Source organism: Diadema setosum, chromosome 9, assembly GCF_964275005.1.
Source record: "Diadema setosum chromosome 9, eeDiaSeto1, whole genome shotgun sequence".
Lineage (NCBI taxonomy): Eukaryota > Metazoa > Echinodermata > Echinoidea > Diadematoida > Diadematidae > Diadema > Diadema setosum.
Genome location: NC_092693.1, coordinates 40,309,297 through 40,337,266, shown reverse-complemented (window position 1 = coordinate 40,337,266; position 27,970 = coordinate 40,309,297). Strand labels below are relative to the sequence as shown.

The 27,970-nt window shown below is 40.0% G+C and overlaps 1 protein-coding gene across 1 annotated transcript; it reads right to left on the bottom strand.

Annotated features, from left to right (window-relative positions):
• Positions 1-908: 908 nt before the first annotated feature.
• On the bottom strand, positions 909-27,816 carry LOC140233054 (E3 ubiquitin-protein ligase RNF166-like). Its single transcript, XM_072313165.1, has 5 exons — positions 27,462-27,816; positions 17,337-17,493; positions 14,954-15,063; positions 9,252-9,474; positions 909-2,159 (listed from the first exon to the last, which is right to left on the bottom strand). The coding sequence occupies exons 1-5, from the start codon at positions 27,551-27,553 to the stop codon at positions 2,094-2,096; spliced, it is 648 nt and encodes a 215-aa protein (XP_072169266.1). The 5' UTR covers positions 27,554-27,816; the 3' UTR covers positions 909-2,093.
• Positions 27,817-27,970: the final 154 nt, after the last annotated feature.

Sequence of the window (27,970 nt, the reverse complement as noted above, 5' to 3'; positions counted from 1 at the left end):
TATTATATAATCCATTATTAAAAGAACTGAAGTGCTGCCCCCCCCCCCCCCCCCGTGATAAGAAACAGCATCACCAGTCAAACGTAGATTTTTTTTCTTTGCCTTTCATCCTTGTGTGTTGAAATCCTGATATCGTTGCATGACAAAGGAAATTCTACAGAAAGCATGGTAAGCTTTGAATGAAACTAATGACATATGCATTGTCCAATTGTGTGTAACAAACTTGGAAAATCCATTCATTTGTCTGACTTTTCTCAAAATTTACTACTGTGTTGATTTGATTCTTTCCACAGATAACAGCTTCCCTCTGGAAGTATTACCAAATTTCAACTAAAACCAGAGTTCCAGATGCGATTTTCTGAAGTTTTGGTGCTCACACATCAAAACTGTCATCACAATTACATTTGAACATGATATGTATTACACTCAAGTGCTATCATGCCAAGACATACTTTCTACAATGCTCCTTATCAAAATATCATGCAATGAGATGGTAACTGCTCTCTTTGTTACTGTTACATTTTGAACTGCTACTTTGTTTCATGTACAATGAAAAATAGGTTCACACACAAAATATGACAAATTAACTCTTTATGTGTCACGTTCGCACACCCGACTCAGTCAACGGCGTATGCCAACTTCGTATATTCTGCTGAAACGCACTAACCCACCAAAACCAGTCGATAAATAGCCAAATGCCACAGAACAATGAAAACGTTTCTCGTGATTCTGTTCCTCTTATATTTAGCTTGTATTTTATGTGGTAATTGGCTATCAATCGGTGTTCCCTGCTGGATTTGTGTGTAAATTCTAAGTTTCTGCCACTGTTTTGTGTGCAAAAGTCAGGCCTTTTGTGTAATGCTGCCCCATGTACCTACTGGTAATTTGAAAGAAAATAGATAATAGATTTGATAGGCAATTTACATCAAAGTAAAGCTTGGCATTTTCTCTACAACTCTGCGCACTACATGACCAGCTCAACATAAATTTTTAAAGGTTACATTGATTTGAAAAGATTTTTTTTTCAAAGTATGACTATACATACCTTGGTGTCTCAGAATAATGTGGCACTCAGGGGGATTCTACCATGGCACATATAGAGTTAACTTGGTTAAGAGTCTAGGGTAACTTGCACTAACTACCATTGGTATAATAAATTTAAAAAAGAAAGACTGGCAATAATAGGCTAGGGTTGGCATCTGTAAGGTCTAAACAGCAATTTCCTTCATTGCACTTTCTCACATAAAAACAAAACAAAACAAAATCTTCCACATCATCAAAGATAAATGTAGAACCCCTAGAAGATCCCACAAGATTTATCCATATAGCACACATAGTGCATATGAATTTTAAGGTTTAGAATTCCATGATAAAGTAGTTCAGTATTTCTCTTTATTATCATCAAATAGTATCTCTAGAAATAACACCAAGGAATTCAGTGTACTGAATAGCAAAGCATCTTAGACTAAAACCAACTGAGCTCACGACATACTAGTATTTGGTGTGCAGGATTAACATCCATGCCATGTCAGGCTCAAACCTTGCAGATATTTTACAGTCCACTGAGAACCACAAGTGGCACCTTCTGCCTTTGTTTTATGTAGGAACAATTTTGTTTAATCAGGATCAGTTTTGCTGCAGGTGCACAAAATGACTCATGAAAACTCTTAACAAATTTACATTTCAGCGATTACTGTATATATCACAGTGTCTTATCCTGGAAATGAGTTGATTAGTTTTCATTTCACTTCTAAAATATGAAATTATGCAACCCACTGCATCCTCCTCCACTTGGTACATGTATGTATTTGCATTTTCTGCATTTACTACTTTAACTGTTCCTGCTCAAACTTTAAAAATCTATCCATGATTTACATGCTATTTCTTCATTCAAATGGAACATGTGCTCCTTTGGGTTACACATCAAGGAGAAATTCGCTGGGACATGAACATAAGGTGAGGTAAGAAACTGGTGATCAGTGCACAAACTGAAGGGTAAGTGAATAGGTGGTTCACTATATTTCAATGGTCATATTGTTCCCATTATCCATTCTGGAAGCTTTGATTCCAAGCAAACACAATAAGAATGTTCCTCAAACATCCTCCATAGATGCTGCCATGACTTGCTTTAGAATCTCATCCTCCTCTTGGTGGTAATCCTACACAGACACAAACAGTGAGAGAGAAAGACAGATATACGATTTTAAATAGCTGAGGTAGACATGGTAAGATAAAAAAACACAGAGAGTGGTTCAAAATACTTGTATGCGTTAAACATGTTTCACAGAATAATGGAAGACATGAGTATGGCTTTTAACAGCTACAAAAAGAAAGAAAAGTTAAAAGAGTGGTATAATTCTAATCATTAAAAATGTAATATTTGACAGGGGATTAAATTAACATATGAGCCACAAGTTGGAACAAATCTTCTGCTACACCAGAAACACATTGGCTGCAGAAGAGGACCTTTAAAAAATAATAACAGCAGTGCTGATAGATGCAAAGCCAGATTGTGAGTGTCACAGCCCCCCCCCCCCCCTCCACCCTCAATCATATTCTGTGGCCCCTGGAATGTACTACATGTATTATAAAAGGAATATAAAGATGTAGACATTCTGTCGATGATATTCAACAAGTCTGGGCAAACAAGGTACAATGCAAAAATAGGACTACAGTATTATCTATGACTGTAACATATTTAAGGTAAAACAAAAACTGAGTTTTACAAAACATGATGACAACTGTAGATATTAAAGTTATACATCTGTATATAAGGTAAAAGTTACGTTACGGTAATAAAGTTTTACATATAGTTTGTTGGCATTTTTTGGGGGGAGGGGCAGATTATATCAGTTGATGTGGTTGTTGTGGTCCTTCAGTTGTTACTGTTTTTTTTTTTATGGTCTCGGATAAACCCAAATCAGGGCTGCACCGATTTTTTTTTTTTTTCTAATGGTCCAACAGGCAGGTCAGACCAGTAGGGGTAAATTATCGCTTGGGCTATTACCACTTGGTCTAATCACCAGGTGGGCTAACACCATTCGGGCTAAACCCAATTGGGCTACAACCACTTCGTCTATTTACCATTGCGTCTAATTTCCACTTGGTCTAGTATCCAGTTCGTCTAATGACCAGTTCGGCTAATACCACTTAGTCTAATTCTCAGTTAGTCTAACACCACTTGGTCTAATTTCCACTTCGGCTAATTGCCACTACGTCTAAGTTCCACTTCATCTAATTTCCACACGGTCTAATATTCACTTCGTCTACATGCCACTTGGTCAAATATTCATTTGGGCTACACCCATTTCGGCTATTACCACTTGGTCTACGTATCACTTAGTCCAATTTCCATTTCGTATAATTTTCATTTGGTCTAACTACCACTTAGTCTAATTACCACTTGGGCTAATCGTCACTTGGTCTAATTTCCATTTTGTCTAATTCTCACTTAATGCCACTTGGTTTAAATAAGAAACACAACCATGGATTTAAAAACAGGAAGTATTAACAACCCTTCTATATGATACACATACATGCGTGTGTTTTTAATCTTACAGCCATCTTACAGCAACCTAATACACAATTCATCATTGCAGAGTTGAACGGGGGGAGGGTGCGGGAGGGGGGTATCCCCTTTCCACACCAGGGACTTTTTCAAAAATCTGCCTATAAAACTTGTATTTCAGAGCATCCAAAATGGCATATAATTGCGCTTTATAAATTGTTTTCGACGGAACCACATGCGTAAATATACAGTGCGTCCCAATAAAAAGGAAACCGGAATTGTCAGTCATTTTCCCAGTAAAATAGAACAATTCATGCCATACAATATATCATCATAATAAAGTTTATATCTTCCTCGACTTTTAAATATATGACACTTAAAGTGTATGCATTGACGAGACAAGGAGAGTTTAAAATTTGAATGTCAAAATCAAGTTGCACAATATAAATGGTCATCAAGATTTGAAAGGATGCTGCAACGTTTGTTAACGAAGGGAGAGCTCATTAGCATTTTATTCTTTCACCAAATTTCTCAATGAGAATGAATACGGTTTTATGTACAAGCTTTCACTTGCGTGCCTGACCATGCAGCTAACAACACAGCAAAGAGTTTTCCTTGTAGGAGCCATGAGGGGTAGAGCACAGATGTGCGTGGACAGGCATGGTGGACATGTTGAGCGATGTTGGGGATAGAGTTACACAGTCCAAGATTTATGAGTTGCTCTTGTAAAGGATGAAATAAAACGAAATAAAACTTAGTTTCATAATTTTTTGTTTGTGTGTCGTTATTCGTTGTCACAATTAAGCGTCACAATTCTGTAAGTTGTAAACAAGAGAAGACAGCAAGAGAGCCAGTTGAGATATGCAAGAGATTGACAAGATTGAGGTCAGAATATCACTGAAATGAAATAAGAAGGTTGAAAGGAATTTAAGATAACGTAGTTAAGGAATGTTAAGGATTGCCTGGAAATCGGGAATGAAAAATGGGGATGCACGGAGACTGTGAAAATGTACAAAGGAAAAGATGCAAATAGCCCGAAATGATTCATAAAGTGAAACAAAATGTATCACATTAATTACCATATTGATCGACACCTAGACTCAGTAGCCTAGAGTCTGTGGTAGCCCAACTGGTCATTAGACCCACTCGTCATTAGCCAAAGTGGGAATTAGACCAAATGATGATTAGACGAGCTGGCAATTAGACCAAGTGGCTATTAGACTAAATGAAAATAGACCAAGTGTAAATTAGACCAAGTGAGAATTAGCCCAAGTGGTTATTAGACCAACTGGTTATTAGACCAAGTGGGAAAAGACCAACTGGCAATAGACCAACTGGTGTTAGACCAACTGAACATTAGACGAACTGTTATTAGACCAAGTACAATTAGACCTAGTGGCAAAAAAATACATTAGACCAACTGGCAATTGGACTAAATGGGAATTCGACAAAGTGACGATTAGCTCTAGCGGTCATTAGACCAACTGGTTATTAGATAATGTGGCAAGTAGACCAAGTGAGAAGTGGACCAAATGGGTTTAGCCCGATGGTGTTAGCCCAACTGTTGATTAGACCAAGTGGGAATAGACCAAGTGGCAATAAACCCCAGTAGGTACCATCTTTAACTTGTCCACTTCTGAAAACGTTACTGGTTTGATAGTGATTTTAACTGGGCAGGGACCGTCAGACCAGTGCCAATGTGCAGCGTTGCCAAAATTATTAATTTCTTCTAATATCCCAGAAAATTACATTCCAATGAACACTACAATAGGCAAAATCTTGTGTGCTAATACTCACGCTTTAGTTGTGTTAGTTTAATGTACTGTAAAAGTGGAAATTTTCGCGGTGTTGAAATTTTCGCGCATTTCGTGCAACCAGAAACTAGCGCGAAAATAAAAACACACGAATAGTTTTGCTTGCCATACGTTCCTGTGCGTGATGTCTTGATTACGCGGAATTAAAAACACACGAAACTCTTCTGACCCTGCCAAGCGTGAAAAATTAGTCGCGCGAAAATATCCACTTTTACAGTATAACGTTTTAATGGTATACATTGTACAATGCATGTTAAAATGTCAGTCAGTACGTGTCAGTTCCAGTTTAAGTAATGCCTTTGGGAGTACCTGGATGTATTATTTGTTGAAATATCCCATGTACCAAGAACTCCAACTGTGGACAATACAGTTAATCAATCAATCAACATATGGACCTGTGTTTCTCCTTTACATTTATCATATATCCTCTTGACACATCTGTGCATTTCCTTCACATGAAATTAGGTTTTGAACCCGTTTCTTTCGTACTCGTGATCTTGGATGCATTGAAAGTCAGGTCTGATTGGTGACTGGTAACTTTACATTTTTTTTACACATTGCTCTCTGTGCTGTGAAATCATCAAATTGATTTTATGTTCAACAAACTTCAGTGATGCGTATCAGTACTTCTGTTATGATGGCTGGGCATTTTCCCTTTGCTGCTGCTCAAAAATGTTCTTAGTACATGCCTTCAATGTTTTTCAACTTTCAAACTATGGATTTTATGAATGCAAACTGACTTTCAGGTTCTGTTTTCCAAACCTGAACTTTTCATATCTATTCTTCAACAAACAAGGTAGGTGCCATAATGTGTCTCAAGAAATTGTACGCGAATGGGATATAACAGATTTTTAAAAAAAAGAGAGATTTAACAGATAAAAGGAGATATAAAACCTTTGGGTAAAAATTTATGGCAAAAAAGAAATGTGCCATAAAAACCTAACATTGGGCCCTTAAAGTTTGTTGACCCATGCCTGTGACCTTTGACCTTGTGGTGACCATCCACTCCCCAAGGGACATCTACCATCCAAGTTTGGTCACAAACGGACCTATGGATCAAAAGTTATGACCCATAATAGAAACGCGCCATAAAAACTTAACATTGGGCTCTATAAGTTTGTTGACCCCTGCTTGTGGCCATTGACCTTGTGGTGACCATCCACTCCCCAAGGGACATCTACCATCCAAGTTTAGTCACAAATGGAGTTATGGATCAAAAGTTATGACCTATAATGGAAACGCGCCATAAAAACTTAACATTGGGCTCTAAAAGTTTGTTGACCCCTGCTTTTGACCTTTGACCTTTGACCTTGTGGTGATCATCCACTCCCCAAGGGACATCTACCATCCAAGTTTAGTCACAAACGGACCTATGGATCAAAAATTATGACCCATAATAGAAACGCGCCATTAAAACTTAACATTGGGCTCTTAAAGTTTGTTGACCCCTGCTTGTGACCTTTGACCTTGCGGTGATCATCCACTCCCCAAAGGACATCTACCATCCAAGTTTGGTCAAAAATGGAGTTATGGATCAAAAGTTATGACCCATAATAGAAACGCGCCATAAAAACTTAACATTGGGCCCTAAAGTTCATTGACCCCTGCCTGTGAGCTTTGACCTTGAGGTGACCGTCATATATGGTAAAATGTGAAACTTTGTAAGACCCCTCTTCCCTCGAAGTTTGATTGCAATTGAAGCCCAGAGTAAAGAGTTATTGAAGTTTTTGTAGCGTTACGGACGGACGGATGGACAGACGGACGACAGACGCCACAGGCGATCCCGTAGTCTCCCCTCACCTCCAGTGGGCTCGACAAAAATTGGTTACTCTAAGGCAATTCCGTATGGAAAGGGTAAAAACAGCAAAATTCAAAGTAAAGTAAATGCTCAGAAATGTAAGTTTCCCATACAGACAGATTGTTGTATTTACAGGAACAAAAAACCCTTTTCCAATAACTTTCCTCGTTTTTGTCATATTAAAAGGTGCACTTCACGACATGTGGAATTGGCTTCCAAATAATGTCATTCATTAATACTTAATCCATTACATATCACAAATGTATGCGTGTAAGTGTATAGTAAATGCACTTATATGAAACATATACCGGTACTTTTAAAAGTAAATGTTTAATATACAATGTGTATTTTGTCATTCTGCAACATCTGGTCCAGACAAGGAAATGCCATCTTATACAGCACAGAGGACATGTTACTCATGAACCATGTAATACTTTTACTATTGTAAGAAATGTACATCCAAAAAAAATTTTAAAAAATACCAACTTGTGTATGAGAGCTACTAAACAAGAGTAACAAAAGAAACATTTTCCAATATCATTTTCATCAATAGCTGTATGTTAAGTTACAAATGGACTTACACAGCATATAATTCATGGCCTGAAAATGACAGATTAGCTACATGCTGCTGACATTTGACCTTGACCATTGACCCCATGACATTTCACAAAAAGTCAAACGATATCACCATTCTGAGCTGAAGATATGGCTCAATATTAAAATTTAAACAAAAGAATAATCTTTGACCATGATATTTAACTGTACCCTATCACCACTGTAAAGTGCATGGTGGTAATGATTAATTCCTTGCTAAAGTAATGACAGGAAATAACTTCTCCTGTTTTCTGAAGTAACATGCCCTTTGACCTTGTTGATCTTTTACCACTCTCACATCATAGAAACAATATTAAGTAGACTTTTTTTTACTCAATATTCCTAATAAATGGGGTTACAACTGGACATTTCTAGATCATGTTACATCTCACGTAAAAAGAAAACATTTTGCTACAGTTCAGTGGAATTTGACCTTGCAAAATTTCACCCAAAATCTATTCAGCCCATCTATACATCATGTGGCACGTGTGCAAGTACCAAGAAAATCCATCCAAGTTTGAAATCCATACAATTTACCTTTTTTTTTCTTAATCACGATAAAGTAATGCGGTGATGGTTGGACGGATGGACAGACAGACATCCAAAAAACAATGTGCAGCTAAACCCTACAATTACTTTGGGCTTTTGTTTTGCTTGTTATTTTTTCATTGCATATTACGGTTTGTTCTGATATCATGGCAAAGTTGAGAATGATGGTGACACAAAACTGATGACTGGCAATGGCAAAGTTATCTGCAGAAAGGCACAGAGATATACAATGCATAAATTGTAAAAATTGTAATGAGCATATACTCACCAACTCACTCACTTAGCAAGTCTCACACATTATGCATAAAACTCAGCACCTCAAGAGTTCTTTTTCACACTCACACGTCTGACAAGCTTTTTCTCACACCTCACTACAAAAAGGATTTCCAACAACCTAAAAATCACATTTTGGGTTAATTCTTTTATCCTAATAAGTCAAAATACAAGAAGTGTAGTAAATATGCACCAGATCACATGATTTACAGCTCCAAATGCAAAAGCTCCTTAACTACGGTGGTGTGGAACATCCCAATACCCCTCCCCCACCCCACCCCCCCCCCCAATCATCTTGGCTTCTCTGCTGACCACAATTGTTGAAATTTGAGCATGAAAGTCATTATAAAAAAAATATATCAAATTGAAGTGCACAGATACTGTGTGAAGATGCATCCTGTGCATGTATGCATAATGCAATCCAATGTCTGTGTTAGTGGTAGTTTTCGAATCTACCCCTACGGGCAGCAACTCAAAGTCAATTCAATCAGGCAAAACTTCTCCCCCTGCCACCAGGGGCCTGTTTCATAAAACTTGTCATCGCTGATAACTGCCACATTACTATGACAAATTTGCTCTCAGCCAATCAGATGCAAGGATTTCAGTAGCTTGTCACATCTATGACAACTTGCCACTGATGACAAGTTTTATGAAACAGGGCCCTGGTCTTAAGATCCACAACACTGGCAAAAGCCCATTCGAGAAACCAACGTACCACAAATGTGTCATATTCAAAACGATGCCGGAGATTCAAGTGATGTAGAAAGTTGCTACTTTTGTAGTTAGGGTCTCCCCAGGGCATAGAGGCACAGACTGGACATACAACAGGAGCAGTGAACGTCTTGTGTTCTGAGTTGCAGTGTCTTCGCAGGCCATCACAGTCTAAGTTCCTGGCCCCACAGATAGGACACTGGAATGTGGATCGGTTTGGTATATTGCTGACAACAAAAACATTAATAAGAAAAAATATTAAACAGGAGGACATCAGTATCATACTGACGACACATAACATGGAACTGAGTTTCACTACTCCCAAGTCACACAAAGAAAGGGAAGAATGAACTCATCTTTTTAGAGAGAGATGGATTTAATATGCATTCTGTTTTCATATCACACACAAATTCACATCATCATTGATCACGTGTCATACATTGTAGAATGAACTTCCGTCAGCCATGAATCATCTATGCTTATGAATGGATCGTATATGAACTACCCAGCAGTCTTTTGAACGGTATTGCAGTATTATGTGGGCTGAAAGGGCATATATAGGGCGGTGAGTTGGCTCAGTCGGTAGCGCGTCCGCCTCACAATCCTAAGGGCCCGGGTTCGAACCTGAGTCTGGACTGAGAATGTTGTGTGTTATCATACCGCCCCCTCTAGCAAGAGACAAAACACTCTGTCCCTCGGATAGGACATAAAATGGAGGTCCCGTGTATGAGAGAGTCACAACTCATGCACGTAAAAGATCCCGCTTCATTCATTCATCGCAAAGAGCAGGGTGTTTAACCCGGTGAAGTGGTCCCACCTCACATCCAACTGGACCCCATGGTGTCCAGCTTAGTGTAGCTGAATATTGGCTATCCAGCCATCTTCACAGATGGAAAATGAACAATAACAATAACAATAAATTTAGTGGAAATTTTTTCTTGCAATAAACGTGTAGTAATGAATATTATGTGGGGGACGAAAAAAGGGATTTCCAACAAAACTGGCAGTATTTCTGGCAAAAAAACCAAACAAACAAACAAACATAAAATACTGCAAAAAAACACACAAAACTAGAAATGTTGCTACCGCAACTGGTATGCCTCCGCCATAATGCATGGTTCTCCTAATAGGTCTATAGTACAATGTCTTGACAATGTGTAATGACAGTTTCACATAATTGGCAAAATATTAAAATAACAGGTTTGTCACAAATGTGCGGAATGTTCACTTTCCTTGAACTAGGTGTAACTGGGTGAATGACAATGACAAATTGTCAAAGTGCAGGTATTTGGGGATGTTAGGATTTTCACTTGACTTTTGACACTTTTATAAGTTTAAGCATTGAGTAATTTTCAAGGTATGGAGAAAAAGTGTAATTTCAGTTGTTAAATGGTAAAATATTAGTATTTAAAGTTGGATTTGACCCTTGACCTTTGACCTTAAAGTTCCAAAGAAAATCACTGTTAGTTAAAACATGCATAAATATGTCATAAGTTTCATGATGATACCTTGAGTGCCTTTCGAGATGTCACTTGATCTTTAGACCTTTGAACTTTTGGCAAGAAACTTCCCACAAAATATCTATTGGGTAAAATGCATGTACATTACAAGTTTCAAGAAAAATCCTGCAGGCATTGCATAAATATGAGGAAAGTAGTGATATTTTGAGGAGTTGACCTTGACCTTTGACCCTCCTGACCTTTGGCCCATGACCCCCAATTCCCTTTATAATCACTGCCAGTCAATACATACAAACTAAGTTCCACAAAGATACCTTTAGCCATTTGCGAGATGTGGAGAAAAACGTAATTTCAACATTCTGACTTGCTGCATTTGACCCTTGACCTTTGACCTCATGACCCGAAACCCTATCTGGAGAATCTTTATTTGCTAGTACATGTACATACAGTATATACGCTAAGTTTTAAAAAAAATACCTTCAGGCATTGCATGGATATAGGGGAAATAGAGAAATTTTGAGCATTTGACCTTGACCTTTTGACCTTTGAGCAGGTGCACCTAAAAGTTGAAAGGCACAACTTCACCCACTCATACATATACATGCCAAGTTTCATTAGGATATCTCAAACTTTTTTTAATTACGCTGTCCACAAAATTGACTACGGACGAAAGGACAGACCAGGACAGAAGGACGGACGGACAGAAGGATGGACAGACGGAAGGGCGGATGGACGAACGGACAACCCAAAAACATAATGCCTCCGGCACCACTGCGTGGCAGAGGCATAAAAAATAATGATAAAAATGAAACAAGAAAACTAACAGCTGCCATCTCTAATTACAAATGGTACATTTAGGTGTAGTGTGGATGATCCCCTTTTTTTGCTGTGCTTCATGGAAGAATATCTCTTCAAAGTTTCATGCAAGCAATAAAATCTAATGCTTAGAATGTATCTAATATCAGTTTGCTGTGACATGAACATGATCATGGGATAGAGTACTTCCTGTAAATACCAAATGATATCTTAACACAGCTCTGCATGCAACATTAACATCCGAGTATCATAAAATTTGTGATGTACGCAATGTGATTTCATACAGACGTAGTGCATGATAACATTAGTGGATGCATATTTTGGTATGACCACTGGTACACACAATTGTGAGTAGCAAAGACAGTGAAGCTGCAACATGCAGAGCTATGGGCTACTGTAAAATCAGATATGTTCGCATGCATCTTTATTTTGGGAATTTCGCAAGAGCCAAGATTGGCGAAATTAAAATGTATGTGAAAGATCTATGCTAGCTATAGTATCCATTGAATGCCAGTGGCAATTCATGGAAATTTCTGGCCGCGAACAAGGCAGTCAGTTCCAATTCGCGATACTTTTATGCTGGGAAAAAAAAATCATGCCACAAAAAAAAAGGAGAACAAAATCCAGTTACTCTCAAGTACACTGTACATTACGTATCAAACTATGTACCATGACTTAATAAAAAGGTTGATATAAGCTTGAGTGTTTGAAATGCTGTCTTGGGGACATTCTAAAGTGTAAGTCCAATACAAAGTCTAGGGAGTTAAAACTTCCTCCATGGCAATTTACATCCTTCAAATAAAACATACATTTCCTCTCATGCCTGTCATCATCTGTATAATGACTAATGTAATCTAGATAATATAAAATGATTACCCAAAGTAACAACAATAACAACAACAAAAATAGCAAAGACAGCATGGCCCTAGGAGATGTACTGCTTGGTTTATCACTTCAGCATTGAAGGACAAGTCCACCTTCATATACATGTGGATTGTGTGAATGCAGCAATACTACTGTAAAAGTAATATACTGGCACTTAATTTAAGCAAAACTAATTTCATTCATTTTAAATGTAAAAAAGCTGATCTACCAGAATATGAATTGTATATTGATGGTATATCTCTTGAAAGGAAAATATTTAATAAATTTCTTGGTGTGTATATAAATGAAAACCTAAAATGGGATGATCATGTAAAACACATCATTTTGCCTATATCCCGAAACGTTGGCCTGTTAACTATTAAAGCTTCAGCATTTTTTACCAACTCGTGTATTGTTTACCCTGTATAATGCCTTAATCTTACCATATATATCGTATTGCAACATTATCTGGGCAACCCACAAATGTAACACAGACCGTATACTTCTCCTACAGAAAAAAGCAATACGAGTGTGCAGTCGAGCACGCTCTCGAGATCACACCGACCCATTGTTTTTCCAGCTTAAATCCCTTAAGATAAATGATATAAATTTTCTCCAAAAAGCTGTATTTATGTTTTGTCTCAAGTCAAACCTCTTGCCTCCAATATTTAACATAATATTTCGGTCAAATTCAGAGATTCACTCTTATCCAACCAGACAATCCACAAATTTACATTTATTTAACCCCAAAACCGCACTCGCGCATCATTCTATCAGACACTCCGGCCCTGACACTTGGAATTCCCTTCCCATTGAAATCAAAAACATGACCACTATGTATTCATTTAAGAAGGCTGTAAAACTTCACCTCCTTAAGCAGTATTCCCCAGGATAACATTCTGATTTCTTTATTGTATTATAATCAAATGTAATATGTACGTGATACATAATACATGGATGTGTGCATACATATATCGATTTATTTGTCTATCCATATTATGAATATGAGTATGTATATGTATGTATAGGATACATCATGTATATATATTGTGAGCATGCATGTGTACGATGTGCCTTACCATTACTGCGTACATAAAACAAGCACGATATATGTTATTCAATGTCAGATAACAATACGTATAAGATATTTTGTATTCACATATTATAATTACTTTCATAGTGCATATTCGGTCATTACTCCGGCAAAGGCAACTGAACGTGTTAACTTTAATATCATTATCATATTGTATTTATCATCATTACTATTATTGTAAAGTAGTTGGAGTGGTACCCATACACTCTGTAACTTTCCCTATTCCCCCTACCCTTCCCTATTTCTCTCTTTCTCTATTCCCTATTCTATTCAGAGTAGGTAAGCATATAGTCTCCATACCGTCAAGCCTCGGCTTATTTTGGAGACCCTTCTGTTTAAGTTCCATAAGCTTGTATGTTTGTATTTGTCTTGTATAATTGTACTAAAAACTATGTGTCGATATACTGTTTGTCATAAATGACATGTACATGATCCTATCTGATGTAACGGAATTAAGCAGAAATAAATCAAATCAAATCAAATCAAATAAGCTGTTATTTTCGCGAGGGTTTAATTTGTGCAAATTTCGCGAATCACAGTTGGATCGCGAATTTAACAACCCACGAAAATGCCTCTATGCGCTTTGTTGATAGAGCATTAACAGAAGCATCGGCGTCAATTCGCGAAAACAACATCTCGCAAAAATGTATGTGCATTGTGAGCTCGTCATTTGCGAAAATATCTGTACGCGAAAATAACAGCATATACACTAGTAGAATATATCAGTGAAAGTTTGGGGAAAATCGCACAAGCTGTTCAAAAGTTATGATTTTTTAAAGTATCTGCACAGTTACTGCTGGATGAGAAGAGTACTACAATGTATGATGTCACATGCATACAACGATATTAGGAAAATATACAGAGAATTTCATAAAATTTTACTTTATGAAAAAAGTGAGCATTTCCTTGACTCGTCGCTGACATATGTTACGGGAAATATTATTCCCCTTGCCTTCTGAAAGAGGGAAGTAAAGTGTTCTTTTATCATTTGTGAAAAGTAAAAATATCTTGAATTTTCTTTATATTTTCTTTATATCGTTGTACACTATGTGACATCACAGGCTGTAGTAGTCTTCTACATGTAGTCTTCTACATGTAGTCTTCTAATCCAGCAGTGACTAAGTAGAAACTTCAAAAATTCATAACATTTATACTGATTGTCCGATTTTCCTCAAACTCTCGTTGATGTGTTCTATCAATATTGCTGCATTCACTGAATCCACATGTCTATGAAGGTGAACTTGTCCTTTAACTATTTGTTTGCAACTACATCAGAAGGAAAATACTGCTGGGAGTCCCCCAAAACTGATATGAAAACACTCCTTCCCAGAGGATGTGAATTTGGGAAAGAATGTGTCAAATTGCTATCAACCCATGCAACTGGCTTGTATGAATGGTATGCCTTTAGTACTTGTTGCAACAGGTAGTTATCTAGTACATCACAAATGGTAGCCTAAGAGACTGTTGACTCACCTGGGTGGTTTCTGAGAGGTAGGACCAACAGGTTTGAACTCTGACTTGGGCTGGCTAGAATCCACTTGACTGCAACTTTGCGTGTGTTGTCTCAATTTGGACAATGTCATCTGCCCAGGTTTATGCCAAGGAAATATAGATAACATATATGCTCACTCCATATCATAACGCTTTCTTTACCTTGAAACCATTTTTGAAGTCAAATCTGGTATGCAATCATGACTTTCTCACTTTAAACAATTGTAACTTCTAAAACAATGAACCAACTGACTTAGAAATTCACATGTATGCAGCATGCTAAGACATCAGTAATCACATGTGGTAATACAATAGCTAATTTCTTCTCATTTACTGTTAATTATTAAAGATTAATTACCAAAAAGTCCCCCAAAACCCATGTAATGCATCAAAAAAGCGTTTTACAACTTACGTAAAATCAAGATTTGAGGTCCAAATTTTAAGTCTACCCCTATGTGTTTTGGTATCAAATTAATGGATTTTTTCCTGGCATTGCTTGCATGCAATAAAAAACAGTGGTCCTTTCAGCTGGAGAAAGTTATGAGGTCTGAAGTCCCGTCCTGGTAGGAGTGTAATGCTGGCTTATTTTTGTGACATTGTGACCTTTTAACCCATGCTGTACAGTTATACACGGAGAAACAGCTTATTTTTCTGCTTTTCCTTAAAGTACTGAAGATACACTACAATATGGTGTGCTGTTTGCCAATAAATGTTCAGCCAGTTTTGAGTTTTGAGCCATTTTCAAATGCTGAGGAAAATAAGTGCAGTCATTTTTTTTTTTGTATTTTCAGTGGGGTATATCCTAATTTGACTACTTAAAAGAATCTTTTCCCCTTATTGAATATCCTTGGTTTTTAGCCACAAATTGTACGTAGTAATCTATTGTGTGAAAATTTTAGCAAATTTGAGCAATAAGAACTTATTTTTTTATATCTTTACAAATTGCTGAGGAAAAATAAGACTGATCCACGCCCATGCTCTCCTGCATGAAGGTCATATGATAAGTGTTCAGTGTTCGTATTTCAATGCTTTTTCAATTTTTAAAGATATCATTAAGCAAAAACATAGTATTTTGGCTTAATATGTCATTGTTTGAGTGTCACAGCTTGGATATCAACTCAAGTCATCATAAATCTCATATTCATTCTTCTATCTGTGTTTATAAATTTGAGAATGGATCCAAACACTATGCGTACATTCAAGGTCAAACTGTACAGATAATTTTTTGATGAAAAATATCATATCTTCCAAAGTACCAGCCCTAATTTCATAAAACTTTGTAATAATAGCCAATGTACATGTATGTCTGTTACCTATTCCTGAAAGTTTCACCTCTTCACTCTTTGGCAAAAGTGAAATTTTATAAAATATATAAAAGTGGTATTATTTGAATTCAAAGTAATGCCTACAAAATTGGTCATCAATTTTGAGTAGTGAAAATATGACATTGATTCATATTTTGTGATATGTCATCGGCTATATGCTGGTGGTGAATGAAAGGGATATTTATCAGAAATATCTGAAAGCAATTTCAGATGAAAAAAACGTTCTCCTTTTTTAAATGAATTTTCCAATATATTAGTCATTTCAATGTAATTCGACACCCCTAATTAAAATGCTAATTTATGCGCAGTTTAATGCAAAATTTTGACTCTTTCTTCACATGAAATGAAAATTTGAACACTCAGCTACAACAAACAGCAAAAAAAGCATTTTCACCAAGTTCTTTTCATTTTTCCCTTGTTACGCAATTGCATACCCTGATTGTGCTATTAACCATCTACACATGATTTCACATTCATTAAAAGGGAAATAGATTAAAAGCTTTAAAAAAGTGCAACACTCAACCTTGGCATATACACTCAATATTTATGGAATTATTGTGAGTAGTTAGACAAACTCCAGTTCCTCCACACTGAGGCCATTTTTGCAAAATCTCCAGCTCTCATATTCAAGTTTGAGTTTCTCCCACTCTGTTTGTCTCCTGCTTAAGATGTATTTCCTCCACCCCCACCCCTGGAAAAACAACATAGCTTTTTCCCACCTCAAGTTAGTTTTGTCAGTAAAAAATGTTCAACAAGAAGGCTAACAAAGCACCAGAGAACATCTAAGATAATCAAGAGCTTCCACAGCCCTAAAGTCTGCTACGAAGAAGAGTAGTTGATACTCTTTCTGATTGTTAGTCTTTCGCATGAATAGTGACTTTCTTGACACTGCCTACTCCTACAATGTATCTACCATACTCCATGACGATTGTTAACCTCTTGCCATCCACTGCCTTGCTCTTGTAAGACCAGGCTATCAGTCATGTATTGTGGAGATATCTAGTCACCTACTGTATTTGCAAATCATAGAAAGTACCTACCTTTTTCTTGCAGCCTACACAGCAGTCCTTCTTGGATGACATCTGCTTCTCCACATCCTTTGCCCTGCATCTCTTCTTTGGATTGAAAGTTATTCTGCACAATGGGCAGCTGGGTGATGCGACAGTTATGTACGGATTCAGGCACTCTTCACAGAAACTGTAAAATAATTCCGCAGACAAACGAGACACACAGCACGTCTCCATCAGTTGAGGACAAATACATTATGTAGGCCTGTACAACACAGCACGACCCTGAGAAGCTACATTTACAGAATGGTAATTCAAACATAGAACTGCATTAATATATTTTATCAAGAAGAAGAAAAAGACCCCAACATTTAGAAAGCTAAAGTCATGATAAAGTTTGTAAACCTTCAAGATTCCACCCCCCCCCCCCTCCAGCTAATCCGCTATTGTTGAAATAGGTGACATTATGGGTTCAGCAATAAATGAAACTCTTCACAGCACACATTGTTTCAAGTTTCAAGTTTCAAGTTTATTTATTCATTTGTCTTTCTTCCAACAGTAGGCAATATAACAATAACATAACAATAACATTGACACTTTCTTTCAAAAATATGTAGGAACAACAACAACTAATACTAAAATTTTTGCAAATACATGATTACATACCAGAAATGATAAAGAAAGGGTAACAAATATTTTGAGAAAGGCAAACGAGGAGACCTTAGTGAAGCATAGCTTGTGAGACAAGGTCCCTCAGGAATAAAAGATGGAAAAAAATACATTGTGTATATATGTATACGTAGAGGGAAAGAAAATAACAAAAGGTACACAATTCCAAACGGAAACAGGGAATAGACAAGGGAGGCTATGTGTAATGGGGTGAAGGGAGATTATTTACATAAAACAAGGGTAGGAATGAAGGGAGGGGGTGGAAAGGAAGGATAAAAAAGGGTTATGTGAGACGATAAAATACATACAAAAACACACACACTTATAACAAAAACAAAAACAAAACAAAAACAAAAACACAAACACAAAAACACAAAACAAACAAAACAAAACATGACAAGAAGACAACTGGGTTTCAATAATATCATACATTGATACTTTCTTTTTTTTTCTTTAAAGGGAAGTCTGACATAAAAGTATATGCATCTGTAATATAACATACAGGACTTACTTTCAGTTATTGACATTAACATTGTTAACATTGTTTTAACGACATCACAAATCAACACAATAAGTATTTAAAAGATGAGACTTAAGCCTACGGTTGAAGGCTGATTTACTTGAAGTATGTTTAATGCTTGCATCAAGCGAATTCCAAAACCTGGGTCCAGTATGTACTAGCGTTTTAAGAGTAAATTGTGTCCTTGCACGGGTTAAGTGCAAACCTGAAGCCTGCCTTGTGTTATATCTATGAACATCACTATTTTTCTTAAAACGCTGTGCTAGTGCCAGTGGGAGTTCACCTGCATTAAGATCATACATTAGAGACCCGAACTGCATTAAATAGATATCTTCCACTTTCAGAATTTTATGTTGATGAAAGAGAGCATTAGTGCGACTACGAAAATGTACATTACAAATTATTCTTATAACTCTCTTCTGGATCAAAAATAGCTTTTCATTTTGCGATTTTGAAGAATTACCCCACGCTACTATGTACCATAAATAAGATATGGAAGAATTAAAGAAGAATATAGGATAAACAATATTTCTTTGGGAATAACTCTTTTTAGTTTGCATATAACACCAGCGCCAGTGTTGCTAATGATTATCAATGTTACAAGTCAAGCTTGTTACATAGCGCCACCTCATGGTGACTGTAGGGTTAGTCTCTGCTACACACTGCTGGTTATCTGGTCTGAAGCTGGGTTCTATTAAATGCCTTTAAGGTGACTGTTTACTCGGAAACTCGATTTGTGTCTGCTTCTCATTTACGTGGTGGCAGCTCTGGAAACGTTACCTACTCCTGAGGATTTGTTTTCACCTGCACAAGCAGACGTTAAGCTTGCTGAGCTCCAAATCGGCCAACGATCCAGAGTTGGTGTAAGTTCCTTGTTTTTCTCTTACATTACGGTTCCACCTATAGGCTTTAGTGATGGCCTCAGCTCCAAGAGCACCCAAGCAATGGTGTCTCACCAAACGTGAAACAGTCAATTCATTCGAAAATTGGCGACAAAACTTAGTGTACACTCTCACCCTAGACTCAAACTTTGCGCCGTTCCTAGATGACGATTGCTCATGGGCTCAAAAATCTAAACCTTGCCCACTCCGTGGCTTTGTTGATGACCCAGAAAGTGTCCCGACCGAGTCTCGAAAATCAGCACACCAGAAAGCCAGTATGCTTGAGCTTATGCTCGGACAGATTGCTAATTATTGTCCCATTATCTCACGCAATTCCATAGTCAAGACTTCCACCTCCCTCAACGATATTTGGGGGAAGATCAGGCTTCATTATGGGTTTCAAAGTACCGGCGCTCACTTTCTTGATTTCAGTGACATCAAACTAGAGCCGGATGAGCGTCCTGAGGACCTCTACCAAAGGGTGGTGGCCTTTATCGAAGACAACCTGCTCACATCCGCAGGTGGCATAACTCACCATGGTAAGCGTGTTAGCGAAGATGAGGAGCTTACTCCCACCTTGGAAAACCTTATCGTCCTCACTTGGCTCCAACTCATTCATTCAGATCTTCCTCGCCCCTGGTCAAGCAGCACTACGGGACAGAATTGCGCTCTCGTACCTTAGCTTCACTGAAACCCGAAATCTCTCAGGCATTAGATAGTCTTTTGGATGAAATCCACACCACAGAGAGTTCTCGTGCTATGCGCACCCTGACCTCCCCTTCCCCGCGCCCTGTAGGCCTACGCCCCCAGCATGCTCCAATGCCCCGCAGTCGCCGCAATCTGCAGACTCGCACCCCCCAGCGCAACAGTAAATACTGTCCTCTCTGTCGTGAAGCGCGCCGGCAAGACACTCATTGTTTAAGTGAGTGTACGTACTTACCCGAAGCAGACAGGCGATTCATTGCTAAGGCCCGCCAGGTTGCACATATTTTAGAGTCTGATGATGAGATTGATGATTTGTGCCAAGTTGAACAGGTCCACCTGTCTGAGCCTGTCCCTCTGAAGGATGATACGGCTACCAGCGACTCTTCATCGGCCCTCAGAGTCCAGGTCCGTCAGTCTCCATATTTTGATGCATTTTGCGGGCACCAGGTCGTTCGCATCACTGTCGACAGTGGTGCTACTTGTAACATGATCAGAGCTTCTACTGTCCAGTCCCTCCAGGGTGTCATAAAACCCAGCTCACAGTCTGCTCATCAAGCCAATGGGTCTTCCCCCCTTGATGTTGTTGGGGAGACCACTCTGTCCTTCACTCGTGACGGCAAGTCATTCGTGTTTGAGGGTTTGGTCATTGATAATCTCGATGTAGAAGTACTCGCAGGTACCCCATTCATGGAGCACAATGATGTGTCGGTTCGTCCTGCTAAACGCCAGGTGTGTGTGGGTGATGACATGATCATTTCATATGGTTCTCGCAGGCCTTCGGACAATGTGACACATGCAGTTCGCCGTGCTCATGTCCTCCGTGCCCCATCTCAGTCTACTGTGCTTTTGCCTGGTAAATTCATCGAGCTGTCAGTTCCTGATGAGCTACTGTCTCATGACACACTTGCCCTTGAGCCCAGGATTGTCCCTCAGAAGGGTGTTCCCCCAACTGATCCATCTTGGCCTGAACTGTGCATGGTCTCCAGTGTAGCAGGCAAAGTGCGTATCCCTAATCTTACGCCTCAACCCCGCCTGATCCGTAAACATGAACATTTCTGCCAGGTTCGTCCGGTCTACGTTCCTTCAGAGCCTCAGTCTGATGACCACCCCTCTGTACCCAATAGGCCCGTGCCCAGTGATGTCTCACGTGATACTGAGCATCGTTTTTCTGACCCAATATTGCTCGATCCTGATTGCATTATCCCCATTGGTACGAAACATGACTTTCAGTCTCTCCATGCAGAGTTCGATGATGTTTTTGACCCTGCCTTCACTGGGTATAATGGTGCTGTTGGCCCGTTTGAGGCCGTTGTCAACATGGGCCCGGTTCAGCCTCCCAAACGCAAGGGTCACTTGCCACTTTACTCCCGTAACTCTTTGGTTGATCTCCAAGAGAAATTCGATGAACTAGAACAACAGGGTGTCTTTGCTCACCCAGATGTGGGCATCTCTGTTGAGTACCTGAATCCATCCTTCCTTGTGAAGAAGGCCAACGGCGGCTTCCGCCTTGTTACAGCTTTTGCCGATGTAGGCCGTTATGCCAAGCCTCAGCCCTCCCTTATGCCTGATGTGGATTCCACCCTCAGAAAAATTGGTCAATGGAAACATCTCATTGCCACAGATCTCACCAATGCTTTTTATCAAATTCTCCTGTCCAAGGCCTCGATGAAGTATTGTGGTGTTGCAACCCCCTATCGCTTGCCACTTTACTCCCGTAACTCTTTGGTTGATCTCCAAGAGAAATTCAATGAACTAGAACAACAGGGTGTCTTTGCTCGCCCAGAAGATGTGGGCATCTCTGTTGAGTACCTGAATCCATCCTTCCTTGTGAAGAAGGCCAATGGCAGCTTCCGCCTTGTTACAGCTTTTGCCGATGTAGGCCGTTATGCCAAGCCTCAGCCCTCCCTTATGCCTGATGTGGATTCCACCCTCAGAAAAATTGGTCAATGGAAACATCTCATTGCCACAGATCTCACCAATGCTTTTTATCAAATTCTCCTGTCCAAGGCCTCGATGAAGTATTGTGGTGTTGCAACCCCCTATCGTGGAGTCCGTGTGTATACACGCTGTGCCATGGGCATGCCAGGCTCAGAAACTGCTCTTGAAGAGCTGATGTGTCGCGTGCTTGGGGATCTACTTGTGGAAGGTATTGCTGTGAAACTTGCAGACGACTTGTTCATTGGTGGTGATACCCCCGAGGAGCTCCTCCAGAATTGGTCACGTGTCCTGCATGCCCTCCGAAAGTCAGGCCTTCATCTTTCAGCCCGTAAGACTGTGATTTGCCCAAAGTCTACCATGGTCCTGGGCTGGATCTGGTCCCAAGGGACCCTACAAGCGAGCCCTCATCGCATTGCGGCGCTTGCCTCATGCCCCCCTCCTACTACTGTGAAAGGAATGCGTTCCTTCATTGGGGCATATAAGATGCTGGCCCGTGTTCTCCCACATTGCGCTATCTTCCTCACACCACTGGACGCCGCAATTGCTGGTGGTCAGTCGAGTGATCGCATTGATTGGTCTGATGACCTGCGTTCACTTTTCAAGACCGCTCAGGAAGCCTTAGCCTCCCCCGTGCCATTACCCTTCCCCGACCATCCGACCAGCTCTGGATTGTTACTGATGGTGCTGTCAAAGATCATGGTATTGGTGCCACATTGTACATAACACGACAAGGAAAGCCACAGGTAGCTGGTTTCTTTAGCTCCAAACTTCGTGATCGGCAGGTTACTTGGCTCCCATGTGAGATAGAGGCCCTTTCTATTGCAGCATCCTGCAAGTATTTCAGCCCGTACATTGTGCAGTCCAAGCACCGGCCATGCATTCTCACAGATAGCAAGCCCTGTGTACAGGCTTTTGAAAAACTCTGTCGTGGTGAGTTCTCTGCCAGCCCACGTGTGTCAACCTTCCTGTCCACAGTTAGCCGGTTCCAATGTGCCGTGCTCCATCTGGCCGGATCCGCCAATGTTCCGTCAGATTTTGCTAGCAGGAATGCCCCAGAGTGCACTGATTCCTCTTGTCAGGTATGCCTCTTCATTCGTCAGACAGAGGATCCTGTTGTTCACAGAGTGTCCCCTACGGACGTGCTCACAGGGAAACGGAAGTTACCCTTCACTTCCCGCCCAGCGTGGGTCAGCATACAATCTGAGTGCCCAGACTTGCGACGCACTCACGCTCACCTTCTCCAGGGCACCCGACCTTCTAAGAAACTGACCAATATCAAAGACGTCAAACGCTATCTCCATGTTGCTACCATAGCTAGAGATGGGCTGTTGGTTGTCCGCCGTGAACAGGCTCTCCTGTCACCTCGTGAGTGCATCATCATCCCCCGTAGCGTTCTTGATGGCCTGCTTACTTCACTCCATCTCCAACTTGATCATCCCACCCACCACCAACTCAAGACCGTTGTCAACCGGCATTTTTTTGCCTTGGACATGGACTCTGCCATCACACGTGTCACCGACACTTGCCATCAGTGTGCATCCCTGCGGAATGCTCCCCACACGGTTGTCCCTCAGACCACTGGCGATCCCCCCGCGGCCGTGGGTACGTCGTTCGCCGCTGATGTCATCAAGCTCTCGAAACAACTGATTTTACTTCTCCGCGAATGTGTCACTTCCTACACCGCCACTTGTTTCCTTCCAGATGAGAGCAGAGATACTCTTCGCGATGCCTTGATCCGTCTCTGTGTGGAACTTCGCCCGCTCGATGGGCCCCCTGCTGTCATCCGCACCGACCCCGCCCCTGGTTTCGCCTCCTTGCAAGATGATGCCCTGCTCGCCCAGTTTCACCTTTCCATTGAAGTAGGTCACGCCAAAAATCCCAATAAGAACCCGGTTGCTGAGAAGGCCATTCGTGAACTCGAAGATGAAATCCTGCGGCATGAGCCCTCCGGAGGACCACTGACATCCTTGTCCCTGTCCCTCGCCACTGCCCGTCTCAATAGCCGTCTTCGCTCGCGTGGCCTTTCAGCACGTGAAATGTGGACTCAGCGCGACCAATTCACGCACAGCCAAATTCCACTGTCGGATGCGGACCTCATCTCTTCACAACATGAACAGCGCCTTTCGAACCATCCCCACAGCGAGCGTTCCAAGGCTCCCTCCCGCATCCTCCCCAATGATGACCCTCTCGCAGTTGGGGACCTTGTTTATCTCCGGTCAGATTGCATCAAGTCCTCCGCACGCCCTCGATACCTTGTAACATCGATAGATGGCAGGTGGTGTAACATTCGCAAATTCATTGGCTCTCAGCTCAGAAAATCGTCATATCGTGTAAAGACATCGCAATGCATGAGGGTCCCTGTTCCCCTTGTGGCTCCTCCCCAGCACCAGATGTCCGACGAAGATGAGACAGACTTGCTTTCCCCAGACGACGAGCGAGATTTGCTCCCCCCCAAACACCTGCAGAGACATTCCACAGGAACTCTCATTGCCTCCTGAGCCAGATGTCCCGTGTGTCCCCCTGCAGGAGCCCCCTCCTGAAGCCCCCCTTCCCCCTCTGCCCAGGAACCTGCCCCCACTGCTCTATTAACGATCCAGGTTGTCCCCCCACCCATGTGACCCCCACTGGGCGCCCTCAGCACTCCCAACGCCTCCCACCTAGGTTTGATGATTATTTGATGTATTGATCAATGATATACAATGTACATGTATTTTGTTTTCTATGTGAACTGCTGGTTACCTCAGACTAATGCCCCCCCCCCCCCCTCACTCACCGTGTATTCTTACAATGTACCTCTCTTATAGCCATGTTATCCTGGTGCCACATATGTTATTTAATTTCCCCCATTTGGTTTATTACATTATGTCCCTTACCATAACCCTTTTTCTGAGGTGTCCCAAACTGGCGTTTTTTGGGTTTTTTTTAAATCTGTACTTGTATCATGTTTATTCTTCATTTCTACCAATCCGTCTCTGTATGACATCCTTGTTTATCTTATTGTCTCTCATCTAGCTGTCTTGGTATGTTCTCCGTATAATTTAGTCGTGGATATGTTCTATAGGTGTATTATTTTTCAGTCACCCCGCTTATGTCTCAGTGATTTGCCCCTTTGTGCTGTGTATAACATATGATGCTTATATCCCTAGTGGGTGCATACGCCTTCTTGTTTCTGAGTGTAATACCAGGTTTATTTTTACCATATACCCTCATCTTCTTAATATTTTCCAGTTACCTTTATATATTTACATCTTTGGTGTCTGTTTGGTGCCTGTCCCTAATTGCACCTTTACTCGTACATATCAATGTTTTCTGCTACGTGCATATGTAATTCTATTTTCATATAGATATATATATATGCGTATTTCCTGTGTCCCCACATGAACATTTTGTACATCATTTTATATTTTTGTTTATACTGTGTAAGTCTATGCCTTTGTAGGAGCTACTTATTTCATGCCATCCTAGCTTGCCCCATCAGGTCGTACATGATTGTCAAACCTGTTGTTTTTGCTGAACGGTATGCTTCATGTCAATCAGAACTGTATGACTCAGTGTCAGCATGTCTGAGAGAGGTATTGGTATGATCGATGGTTATATGCTTGTAACAATTCGTGATTGTTTTTGTTTTCTTTAACATTGACGAGAAGAATGGATGGTAGAATGCGTATCTGGTGTTATTGTTAAACATACGGTACCCAATAAGTTTTTATGATTACACTCTTGGTGTCTAAGTCAGGTGTTAGTGTAATTGTTATTTTCAGGTGTTAGTTTAGTGTTTTTATAAGCCAGCCTATTATAGTACATGGCATGCAGTAGATTGAAAGTATCATAGGTCATGAACAGTGCAACTACTTGTATGTAATAATTGTTTACACCCTTATTCATTTTAAAGGTAATGGTTTAAGCTCAAGTAGAGCTTTTATATTTTCTTTATCATTCAGGTGAAAAATGAAAGAGTAAAGAAGAAAGACAATCACGCCAGTGTTGTTAATGATTATCAATGTTACAAGTCAAGCTTGTTACATAGCGCCACCTCATGGTGACTGTAGGGTTAGTCTCTGCTACACACTGCTGGTTATCTGGTCTGAAGCTGGGTTCTATTAAATGCCTTCAAGGTGACTGTTTACTCGGAAACTCGATTTGTGTCTGCTTCTCATTTACGCAGCATTTCATGATAAGAGCTTACAAATGTTATTCACATGTATTTTCCCATTCAGTTTGTCATCAATATACAGACCAAGAAATTTTGTTGACTTTACTCTAACGCAACTCCACCAAACAAAACATTTCCTGGTAGTATTTTAACAGAATTACTAAAAAGCATATAATTGGTCTTCTGAAAATTCAATGACAGTTTGTTTGCATGAATCCAAGTTATAATATTACTTAGCTCAATATTAACTGTTTGTAAAAGGACCTGAGGATTCTTGTGTGATAAAAATATGTGCACGAATGACTTTATACCTAAATGTATTCATTAAAATCTACATTTGTAAACATAAAAATCACATCAATGCTGCTCCTACAAATACGTATGCAGCGTTCATAGCACTTTCTAATGTACCGGTACAGTGTTGTAAGTCTTTCAGTGGCCAAACTACACTGTATGTCACTATGACGACTGGTATGCCTCAGCCAGGGCTGCCAACATTGGAAACTACTTGAGAGTGAGACTCCCATAGGCCAATGCTATAATTTCGGAGTCAAACTGAGTGAGATCAATAGAAATACATGCGAATGAAATAAAGTTTTAGAGTGAGAAAGGACCAAAATGAGTGAGTCTCACTCTCAACGAGTGAGAGTTGGCAGCCCTGATAACGCATACAAGTGTACATGGTTCTCCCAATAGTTCTCAAGTACACTAGTGTATGTCTTGACAATGTGAGGAAACACTCATGTCACAGACACAGTTTCACATATCAACTGAGCTGAACATTTAATTTCATTAATTCAAGACAATACTTTGTGCTATTTTCAAAATGTGGGGAAACATTTGAATATTTTCCTCTATGTTTGACCATTGACCTTATGGCCACGATATTTGTAAGTTGCAGATCTCACTATAGGCCTATGCAGAGTGGTATGGCAAAACAATACATAACTGTAGTGGGGGCATCTGGGCAAAGGAACCCAGAAGTACAGAACCCCTATTTTCTATGGAACCTGCGTCTGGCCCTGGCTGCATTTGGCTGAATTCGTGAAGTAGAGACGTAGAGTTAGAACAAGTTATTTTTTTTTTTCATTTATAGCCAGGAAAAGGAACAGTAGAAGGTCTAACGGTTAGCTTTCTAGATCAATCTCAGACACTGATAGAGCGCGTCTAAATGGAGTAAAATCAAAAATAAAATTTGGTTACAGCAGGGCCATGGCAGGGAGGTGGAAAAGAGCTCTTCTAGCGTCTCCACCTCCCTGGTTTTAGGAAGACAAACAAATTTTTTCACTCACACATGATTGCAAGGTATCCTTGTGGGTTTCTGAAAGAGTTCGAGGCAAATGGAGCATTTGTAGACTTCGTCTGAATCAGAAGACGACGCCATAATATCCGGGCTCGGAGCTTACACACACTTACGCTACGCTATTTTTACGGCTCTCGCTCTGCAGCTGCACTGAGTGATAGATAGTAGATCGGATTTTTTTGTGTCAAGTAATTGACAGTAAAATGCGTAGATGGCACAAATAACTTCGACTTTCCGTAGCACTCCCGATTCTCCAAAAGTGACACAGACAGCGAGAACGTGGTAAGCTGTGCAACAAGCTCAATATTCTTGTCAAGGATTGTTACAACTACTAGTAGATCGTTCTGTAGTACATTTTTACACTATTAAGTTCTGTGAAAGTTACACGAAGCTCAGCTGTTTCACTGTTATTGTCGGTGTTTACACCAAAAAAAGCGCACGCACGCAGTGGGTGCACTAGTGCACTACAATAGCAACACAGTACATGTCTATGCAATA